Genomic DNA, 11317 nt, shown 5'->3' with positions numbered 1-11317 from the left:
AAATCCATTTCTCAAAAGAGCAAACAGATTTTTTTTATATTCAATTTTGAAATCTGACATGGGGCTAGACATTTTGTCAATTTCCCAGCTGCCCAAAGTCATTTGACTTGTGCCTGCACTTTAGGAGAGAAATGCTTTCTGGCAGGAATCCATTATCTGGAAACCCGTTATCCAGAAAGCTTCGAATTACGTGATGGCCATCTCCCATAGGCTCCAAATAATTCAGATTTCTTTTATATGATTTCCTTTTTCTCTGTAATAAAAAAACAGTACCTTGTACTTGATCCTAACTAAGATATAATGAATCCTCGTTGGATGCAAAATCAGCCTATTGGGTTTATTTAATATTTCAATTATTTTCTAAAAGGCTTAAGGTATGAAGATCCAAATTACGGCAAGATCCTTTAACACGGAAAACTTCAGGTCCCGAGCATTCTGGATAACAGGTCCCATACCTGTACCAGCATTAGCTTGAGGAAGAGAATTCCCCTTTCACGTGAATGGGAAGTGGATTCAGGTGGGAAAGCATGTGATGGCTGCTCCAGTTCCCCATGACAGTCCTGTATGGTTGAAACATCAACTTTAAAAAACAAACAAACAAAAACCTGAAAACTAATTATAATGGCTTGGGACTGGATTGTTTCTGTGCTTGGACCAAATCTAAGGTGTCATTCCAATAGTAAAAGATACAAAAAATAGGAGAAAAATCAGTCTTTTAGATTAACTTAGTTTTTAAACATCTTTTTTAACTAAACGGTATTACACTATCTGGGATTTGTATTTTCTATATTCGAACACGTGAGCCGACCCAGAAGGGAACAGAGATGTGCTAATACTATGGGCGTTATATTGCATTATCGTCTTGTGAGTAGGCAATTTAGCCATATAGTGGTGGAATCTTGCATGTCACCATTAAGAGTGGAAGATTAAAGGGGAACTACACAGAGAAATTGATCCTGGCACCGGGTGCTGCCGCAATATTTAACTAGACTGCACTATTTTTGTTTTTTTCTTGTTGCCATAGGCGCTGATCCATATATAATATTTGGTCATTCCAATAGTATATGCAGTTCTTTATGAAAGGCGTTGTTTAGAATTGAATTAAAATGCATTTTTTAAATGAATGACTTATTTTTACTATTTGAAGCTATGTACCCCTTATTAAAAGGGCAGCTAGATTGTATCCGTTATGGGGGATCTGTTAGCTGAAAAGCCATTTTCCAGAGAGTTTAAAGATACAGCACTTCCATTTCCTATTTAAACAACTTCATTTACAATGGATTTCCTTCTGGTGCCAAACTATCCTATTGGGTTGTTAGTAGCAATAAGGCATGTTGCTCTACATTACAGAAATAGCCCTTATCCTTCTTCAGACTGCAAAATTCAAATTGTCCTAACCCTAAAGCTGCTCCACTGCTAAAACACAAGATAGTTTGCCTTTGCAAAGCCCTTCTATTCACATGCACATTACAATAACAAAATGCAAAAAACGTTGTGCATGCTTTAATTAGTGTTTCTAATACGGTAAATAAACCAAAGAGAAGAATATGTTTTAAATATAATCAAGGCCTGTGAATATTCTTCCTCCAAAATTGACATTAAAAACTTTTAATAAATCAAAGGGTTTTTTTTATTTCTTGCTATAACTATTAGTGCTTGCTCCAACAATACAGAAATATACCAATACGTGAGGCCATTTAGTATTCTCTTTCTCTTCTTCTACACGAGTAGAGAATTCTCTGATGATCACTGTCTATGGTAGATCTCATACAATTCATTGTATAGTTTAGTCGGTTATTTTTTTTTGTGGGAAAAAGCATTAAGCATTCTCTATGATCATAGTGCAAGTTCATAGTAGTGACAGTTCCTCGTTAATATAGAAGTATTCCTCCTCAAGCAGGGGGCGGAACTACAGATGAAGCAGACCCTGCAACTACAGGGGGGCCCATGAGGTATAAGGGGCCCCATGAGGCCCTATTTAATGAACAATTTTAATAAATATGGTAAAACAGGACAACCTCTGGATATTTAGTCTGATCGCCATTTCTGAAGAGGATCGCAACCAAAGAATCGATAAGTAATTTCTTAATAAAGGCTTTGCGAAAGTTAAATCAAATTTGTTTAAAAAATTTTTTTATGTTACTGGTCCTTTAAATAAAAAAATAAAAAACAAAGCTCAATTTTTTTAAGAGACGAATTGTAAAGACCAGGGAGTTGTAAACAGGTGAAAAACCCCAACTATGCACCAATGCAGAAGAGTTAAACAAGAACTAAAAGTTTGAAATGGTGGAACCAGAAAAAACCCAAAATCCTGCAGCAATGAAAACAAAGGAAATTATTCCTTAAACAGCTGCATAGAGGAAGAGACAGAATATCCACCCATATCTTGCAAAGCAGAGAAAGAGGGAAACAAGGACTCTACAATGTGCACAATTGAGGAACAGAAAGCTGAATCTGTCTATACTCCCTGCACAAAGGAGGAACATGAAAGCAAACCCTCCCCTATCTATTTAAAAAAGGAAAGATGAAAAAGGTGACAAGGAAAGGGAAGAACAATAAGAAATGTATAAATGAAGACGACATAAATGACGCACCCACTTGGAAAATAGAGAAATCGAAAACAAAAGCTGACTTCACTCCTTGCATAAATGAGTCACCAGTTGGCACTGTTACGTAGCATCCATAAAATTGGAGGTAAAAACAATCCCTATTAAGGGTCCCATTTAATATTGCTTGTGCTTTTTGGCAGGAGCAATGTTTAATGAAACCCCACATGAGTTTACTAATGAAGCAGGATTGTGTGCCGAAAAAAGCTTGGCAATCTTAAACAAAGCTAAGTAATGAAGGGCTTTAAAGACGAAGAAAAACTACCAAAGCAGTTTATTGCCAATAGATTAGCCACAATAGTGCAAGCTATAAGTCTATATTTATTCTGCATTATGCTTTCCCATACCTAAACTAACAGCTCTAGAAGCTATCTGTTTGTTTTGGATAGCAGCTGCCATATTAGCTTGGTATGACATCACTTCCTGCCTGAGTCTCTCTCTGCTCACTCATAGCTCTGGGCTCAGATTACAGCAGGGAGGGGAGGAGCGGGAGAGGAGCAAACTGAGCATGCTCAAGACCTAGTCCTGGAGGTTTAAGCTGAAGGCAGGAAGTCTGATACAGAAGCCCATGTGTACACAATAGAAGGAAAGAAATGTGGTGTTTCTTTTGACAGAGAACTCAGAACAACATTACTTTAAGGGTTTACTAGTGTGAAGCAATCAGCTCTCTCTTCAGTGAAAGGAGGTGGGTTCTTATAGCAGAGTTTAGATCAGACTAAGAAGGAAGAGGCGGCAGTTAGGAAGGTCAGTTAGTAGTAGGCTGCAGCAGTTTGGGTGAGATAAGATAAGGCTATGAAAATGTTTTAGCTGGTGCATGAGAAAAAAAGGGACAGACCTGACATATCTTTAAAAAAATGTTTCATTGACTTGACATATAGGGGTAGATTTATCAAGGGTCGAATTTTGGAATAATTTTTTTTCGAAATTCTAATAAAAAAAGACCAACTGAAATGTATTAAAAAAAAAAAACAAAGTTTTTTTTATGGGATGAATAGAGCATTTTCGTTAGAATTCGAAACGTACGAATTGAAGTAACATCGTATTCGTTCGAATTAGATTCAAAGTTTTTTCTAAAAAAAACTTTGATTTTTCAAAGTCCACCAACTGACTCAAAATATTCTATTCTAGGAGGTCCCCCATAGGCTAAAACAGCAATTTGGCAGGTTTTAGATGGCGAATGGTCGAAGTCGAATATTTTAAAGAGCCATTACATAATAAATTTCAATATTCTGATTTTCAAATTCAAATTGAATTTGGACTATTCCCTAGTCGAAGTACACAAAAAATAGCTTGAAATTCTAATTTTTTTAATTCAAATTTTCACTTCGACCCTTGATAAATCTGCCCCTTAACCTCTAAATGGGAAAATATCCTGAATAAACTGGTGAGAAAGGGTAGCTTCAGAGGCTGGAGTTTCATTTCATTGAATGCCAAAGAAAGGCTGAGCTGCAACAATTTAGCCTCCAATTTAGACACCATTTTGGCAGGCCTGCCTTAAATAAACTTGTTCTCTATTTAGTGGGTGGATGTGTTTTTATTCCAACCCACTGCTCTTCTCTAACTTGCTCTAAAATGTACTTTCAAATTTTATTCATAGTTGCATACATATAAACAACTCATTATTAACAGTTAAAAATACACAAAGAATATGATTGGATTAGAAGTATATGAGTCAGAGCTCTTTTTCTGTAAGGCTGAATTGTAGGATGGTCTGTTGTGGGAGCTGTTTGCCTTACATTGAGGGGCAGATTTATCAAGGGGCAGATTTATCAAGGGTCAAAGTGAATTTGAGGGAATTTTCGAAGTAAAGAAAATTCGAAATTCAAAGTAATTTTTTGGATACTTCGACCATTGAATAGGATACTATGACTTCAAATTTACTTTGACTTCGATTCTAAGTAAAAATCGTTCGACTATTCGACCATTCGATAATCGAAGTACTGTCTCTTTAAAAAAACTTAGACTTCAATACTTCCCCAATTTAGACCTGCCGAAGTGTTATGTTAGCCTATGGGGACCTGCCAGAGCATATTTCTAAGTTTTTGGGTTTCGAAGGAAAATCGTACGATCGTACAATAAAATCGTTCGAATCGTACGATTCGAATCGTACGATGAATAAAATCCTTCGAATTCGAATGTCGGAGGATTCTATTCGATGGTCGAATTTCGAAGTATTTAATCTGCCCCTGAGTGTTGTTATTTCAACCCTACCTCTTGTGTTGCTATGATATTGTGTTTTGTTAATATATACTAATAGGAATATTTACAAAGGTGTCCACACGTGGGCAGAAATAAGGCATCTCTATGATATGAAGTATTCATGATATTCAAGTCTAGGGATAATAGCTAGTGAGAAACAAGTACATTTAAATATCTACATAGTCACATAATTCATTTGTGTTGAATAAAGACAAAAGTTCATCAAGTTCAACCCTTCTTAATGACTTAATGAGAGAGAGAGAGAGAGAGAGAGAGAGAGACGATGAAAACAGAACATAGAACGCATCAGGTCTTTAAAAAGTGAAAAAATAGTTTTATTTCAAGCTCAACCATATATATACATTCATATACAGACTATCCTGTTACACTACACTATAAACTACATATACCAATTCCTTTATTAAAATGACTGTAGATCGTAAGGTCCTAATAGACTTGGATATTAAGCATCCACGCTACTCTTAAAGGCTCACGTTGGTCCACATGTTTGGCTGCAGGTAGCCCTCCATCATACAATTTCTAAGAATAATATGAACTTAAAGATCCAGTATCTTTCTTTGAATGCAAAGAAATACAACTCAACAAAGATTTAAAGGCTATGAAAAAAAGTGCTCCCCTTGCAATCATTTTGTGTTACACGTGTGGGGTTCTATTTTCCAACGATCTCATTTTCATGGTTTTAGAGGTTTTTGAGACCATCACTCAACTCAAAACTCTAAAACTACAAATGTCATGAGATGTATTGCAAAATTTGAATTTAAAAAGTAGGAATGGAAATTTACCCTGAACAATGCACTAAAAAAATACGAATACCTCATAAAGCTCCAAATGTTTTCAGACGATTCCTAGAAAAAAAAAAATATGAAAACCTCTAAAAATAAGACCTATCATCGGGCATTGAACTGGCTTCTCTGGCGTCCCTTTATTTTGAATTTGGCACCAGTGACGCCATCACACCATTGTCCTGACGCCGGCGTCTCTGCGCCCACGTGGGGATCCTGGGCGCTGCCATCTTGGATGCTACGCTGGAAGTCCAAAAAGATCAGGGCAGCTCCCATTGATTTTTTGGACCTCGAAAACTTTTACCAGGCAAAGTCTCGAATCTCGAATTTTGAGAGCTTTTTTTTAGAAAATCACGAGATTCATGGGAAAAAAAAAATCAAAATTCGATTGTTAGTAAATGACCCCCTTAGTCATTGAAACAGATGTGGTTCTTTTTTAAAGAATAGAAGCTCGGTAAATACGAGATATTTTCAAACTCCAGAGCTTCCCTTTCGGTTGGATAATCAAATCTAGTTAAAGAATGGTGATTGTGAAGGGAGGCAAAGTCGTTGTCAGTATTTGATGTAAAATGATCAAGTTGCAATGAAAAGGAATTCACAATGATATCATCTTTCTTGCCAATTGAGGTGTGATGTCCATTTCTCTTCTTGAAATTCCTGGTATGGTCGGATATGTCAAATGTCAATGCATATATTGACCCACCATTACTCTCATGTTCTAAATGATGGCTCTGAATATTTGCTGCTGTGCCTTCACTGTGGGAGTGATCAGAAGAATCTGGAGATACAGACTGTTGCTTCTTTACTACTCTAGCATGTTTACAGTCATTCTCCAAGCAGCTCTCATTGAAATGGATATTTAGAGAATCGGAACAATCACACCCAAAACTTTCCCCCACGTTTATAATTGTTATACCACCATCATTCACAGGGGCTTGGAGGGCGTAGATTCTTTTCAGTTCTTCATGACAAGAGTCTCCAAACACAAGTATGTGTGAATCAAAGGAGCTGTTGCCATTTTCCAAATCTGGCTCATTGTTTACCTCCTGCAGGGCACTATCAAAAGATTTATATCCTGACTCAATTATAGGGATTTTGTTACTGCCAAGAGTACAAGGGATCAATGTTTCTTCTTGATGAACTGCATCTACAAAGCTCTGGTATCCACAAATTTCAACCAGAGTAGGGGCATATGTTTCTGCCGTATCATTTTGGGTTTCGTTTGGGTTCAGCTTGACTGAATCGTTTATTAAATTTTGCTGGAAACAAAGGTCAGGTCTATCGTGCAAGAAAGGCAAAAAAAGATTTGTTATGTGGTTAAGTCTACCATTAGGGTATGTCTTTTGGGACTTTTCCAAAAACACGGACAGACAGTTTTCTTCATCAGTTAAACTATTCAAGATTTCATTTTTGTTTTGTAACATTACAACCGTCTTGGCAAGGAGGCTGTAGTCCAATTTATTACATGCATCATCATCATCATCATCATGACCATCACCTTTAAAATTGTTCTTAATAAACCCCGCTGCTGGGCGGTAAGTTAGCGACTCCAGTGGGACACTTTGGTCCTGGTTATTGAAAAAATATTTTGACTGTTCTGTTACTACGGCATTATCTTGCATGCAGTTGTAATAAGAGCACACAGAGTTAGTTGCAATCTGTGACACATAGGATACTTGTTTCATGCAGATCTCATTGAAAAGGGAAAAATCTTTTTGATTCTGAAATGCATTCTCTTTGTTCACAACATGTCTCGTTGTGTCATTTGTTTCTGTTACTGGTGCCTCGGGTTCAAAAGGCTTGTCATTTAAAATATCGAGAAACATTTTATTGATTGAGAGGTCAAATCCTAAAGGTAGATCTCCCATCTCTTCCGATGCTTTATCTTCTCTTTTATCCTTGCTTGCATTGCTTGGATCATCCTTAAGTGGGCAAGTATCCACAATGTATTCAACTTCTGTAAACTCAGGGATAAGAAAGGAATTTTTCAGGTCTTCTCTATCAAAGATGTTACGATATCCATTGTAAGAACAGTTTCTGGTACGCTCTTCACGTTCACCAAAGATCCTCTTGTTAAACCATTTAACTCTGGGGAAAATTAAAAGCAAATCAGAACTATTATATTCTTATAAAAAAAATGCATAATTGGAGGATATCTAAAATATACAGTATAATTCCCTTTTTAAAAGGAAAGGTTTATACAGAGAAGCTGTATGTCTTTGGGGCCTATTAACTAACATTCAAATTTATATTTTTGAGTTTTATTTTATTTCTCTAAAATATATAAAGTGTAAAATACACAAAAAAACTCTAATACAAAACTTTGCAAACTCAAAGCAGTAGAGGTGTATTCCATTTAGATTTGTTTTCAGGTTCTCAGATTTTCTTCCACTTGTAATTGTCCAAAAAACTCAAATATTTCGGTTTTCATATTTTTAGAGCATCATTTTACTTTTTTTGTATTTGTTCTTTTGATATTTGGATTTTTTTAAATAAATTACAAAGCATTCCTGATTTTACAGAAATTGAGTATTCTTAGTTTTAAAAAAAACTCTAAAACCACTGAAATGAGAATGTTGATATATGGGCCTTTTGGTGTCATGCCTTAATTGATACTGTATAACCTTGGAGTCTGCACTGAATGGATATTATCTGAGATTGTCAACAATACATTATTATAAGATGTAAACAAGATGTTCATGTCTAACAGACATATGTAATATAGTGGATTGAAGTAAGAAAGACATTTTGCAAATAACGTATTAAATGGCAAAGATGTATAGAACCGAGAGATAAAAATGAAAAATGCTTGTCACAATTACGCATTGATTATGCAGTCTGATATACTAATACAGTTATGGGACCTGTTATCCAGAATGCGTGGGACCTGGGGTTTTCTGGATAACAGATCTTTCCATAATTTGGATCTTCATACCTTAAGACTACTAGAAAATCATGTAATAGGCTGGTTTTGATTCCAATAAGGATTCATTATATCTTAGTTTGGATCAAGTACAAGGTACTGTTTTATTATTATAAAGAAAAATTTGGATTATTTGTATTAAATGGAGTCTATGGTAGATGGGCATTCCATAATTTGGAGCTATCTGGATAACAGATCCCATACCTGTACATTTAGGGGCAGATGTATGAAGGGTCGAATATCGAGGGTTAATTAAATAACCCTCGATATTCGACTAGGAACTAAAATCGTTCGACTTCGAATATCGAAGTCGAACGATTTAGCGCAAATCCTGCGATCGAACGATCGAAGGATTATTCCTTCGATCGAATGATTAAATCCTTCGAATCGAACGATTCGAAGGATTTTAATCCAACGATCGAAGGAATATCCTTCGATCAAAAAATCTCAGGCAAGCCTATGGGGACCTTCCCCATAGGCTAACATTGACTTTGGTAGCTTTTAGCTGCCGAAGTAGGGGGTCGAAGTTTTTCTTAAAGAGACAGTACTTCGATTATCGAATGGTCGAATAGTCGAACGATTTTTAGTTCGAATCGTTCGAATCATTCGAGTCGTAGTCGAAGGTCGAAGTAGCCCATTCGATGGTCGAAGTAGCCAAAAAAACACTTCGAAATTCGAAGTTTTATTAATTCGAATCCTTCACTCGAGCTTTGTAAATGTGCCCCTTAATAATACAATCAATAAATACAAATGTAGTCTAATTTCCTCTCTGCAAGGGAAAATGTTCTATGCTTTTAAATGGATCATGAATATGTACCAAACACAGAAGGGGACCTTTAAATACATAGGTTTTTTTACATCTATGTTTTCGCCTACATGGTATCTCTCTTCTTCTGGCTGTGAGAAAACCTGTTAAGGAGAGTTGTTCTTATAGCACTGGTCTGCTACCCTCTCTGGTAATATAAACCAGTTAAAAAGCATATTGTTAGTAGAATGCTGATACTTACAGAGTTATATTTGAACTTGGTTTATTGGAAATTAATGGCAAGAAGTTATTATGTAAGGCTGACTCTGACACTGGTTCCTGCAAAAAAAAAAATAGAACAAATTTACACAATTTTTAATGGATTATTGATACTGTTTATATTAACATTGTATTCAAACATCTCCTTTGATTATGTTTATCTAAATACATAAATTTACATACATACATACATATATTCATTGATTATTACAGAAGGAAGGAACTCTTTCAAAAAATTTCAATAGTTTAATTGAAATGGACTTTATGGTAGGTGGCATATATATATATATATATATATATATATATATATATATATATATTATATATATATATATATATATATATATATATATATATATATATATATATATATATAATCAAAAAATATAAAACCGCACTCCAAGGTCTTGAAATAGTGAAAACAGTGGAAAGTTAAATAAACTTTCACTGTTTTCACTATTTCAAGAACTTGGAGTGCGGTTTTATATTTTTTGGATTATTATACTATGCTATAACCAGCACCCAGGCAGTTGCTCGTATTGCGAGTGCACCACTATAGACTCTCTCTCTCTCTCTCTCTCTCTCTCTCTCTCTCTCTCTCTCTCTCTCTCTCTCTCTTCTATTGTAGAAAGCAAACATGTTTTTTGATGGGTAAAAGGATGTGGGCCCAGCACCTTTTGAGCATGCTTGTAAGATGGGGTTTCACCCTACAATGTAAGGTATATGGCACCCACAGGAGAGCTTTTTTGCTCCAATTTTAATGTGTTTTGTGTTGGACCTTCTTTTCATATCTAATTACGAAGTAACAACTATTTTTATATGGATTTTTTTTTTAAATGGTTATTAGACTTATTTGTGCCCTTTATCAAAAGTGGATGTTCATTAAAGGAATTGTTCAGTGTAAAAATAAAAACTGGGTAAATAGAAAGGCTGTGCAAAATAAAAAATGTTTCTAATATAGTTATTTAGCCAAAAATGTAATGTATAAAGGCTGGAGTGATTTGATGTAGAACATGTCAGTCTGAACACTACTTCCTGCTTTTCAGCTCTCTTGGTTTACACTGACTGGTTACCGTGGTTACCAGGCAGCAGGACCGCCATCAGAAATTACAGGGCCCCATACAACAAAATTTCCTGGGCCCCCTGGGCTGCACCCACCGCAAGCCCCACCTACAGGTCCGCCCTCCCCACCCCCACAGGTCGCCCCCCACTACACAGTAAAAAAACAACAAAATAGTGGTCGCTAGGGTGCCCACATGTTAACAAAAAATAAAAAGATATTGGTGGTCAGGGCCCCCCATAAAAAAACATTTGTGGCCAGGACCCCCCCATTAAAAAATATTGGTGGCTAGGACCCCACATGAGAAAAGAAAAATTGGTGGCCAGCCTCCCCCCCACATTATGAGAAAATTGGTGGCCAGGGCTCCTTAAACGTTCATGCCTTCCCGAAGTCAGCAGCTCTCAGAAAGTTGGGGGGCCTGGCTAATCAAGTAAGTGTGGCGTGGCAGGGCCCCCCTTACCCTCAGGGCCCCCTACAACTCTCCCCCCTGTCCCCCCCTGATGGCTGCCCTGCCAGGCAGTGACCAATCAGAGACTTGAGGGGGGGCCACATGGGTCATTTCTGTTGCTTTTGAATCTGAGCTGAATGCTGAGGATCAATTATAAACTCACTGAACAGAAATGTAACATGTGGCCCCCCTTCAAGTCGCTGACTAACTCAGAGTTATAGAGCTGAAAAGCAGGAAGTTGGATTCTGGCTGTT

At 36.5% G+C, this 11317-nt stretch overlaps 1 protein-coding gene across 1 annotated transcript in view; it reads right to left on the bottom strand.

The window, feature by feature from the left end:
* Nucleotides 1-6015: 6015 nt before the first annotated feature.
* LOC121397970 overlaps nucleotides 6016-11317 on the bottom strand; it is a 33860-nt gene continuing 28558 nt past the window's right edge. Inside the window, exons 9-10 of the mRNA XM_041576295.1 lie at nucleotides 9539-9615; nucleotides 6016-7696 (exon numbers count right to left, since the gene is read on the bottom strand). Of these exons, the coding sequence (XP_041432229.1) occupies nucleotides 6016-7696; nucleotides 9539-9615 (1758 nt within the window). The remainder of the gene's footprint in view (nucleotides 7697-9538; nucleotides 9616-11317) is intronic.

This window comes from Xenopus laevis, chromosome 9_10L, assembly GCF_017654675.1.
Source record: "Xenopus laevis strain J_2021 chromosome 9_10L, Xenopus_laevis_v10.1, whole genome shotgun sequence".
In the NCBI taxonomy this organism is placed as follows: Eukaryota; Metazoa; Chordata; class Amphibia; order Anura; family Pipidae; genus Xenopus; species Xenopus laevis.
This window is presented reverse-complemented; position numbering and strand designations above follow the sequence as displayed.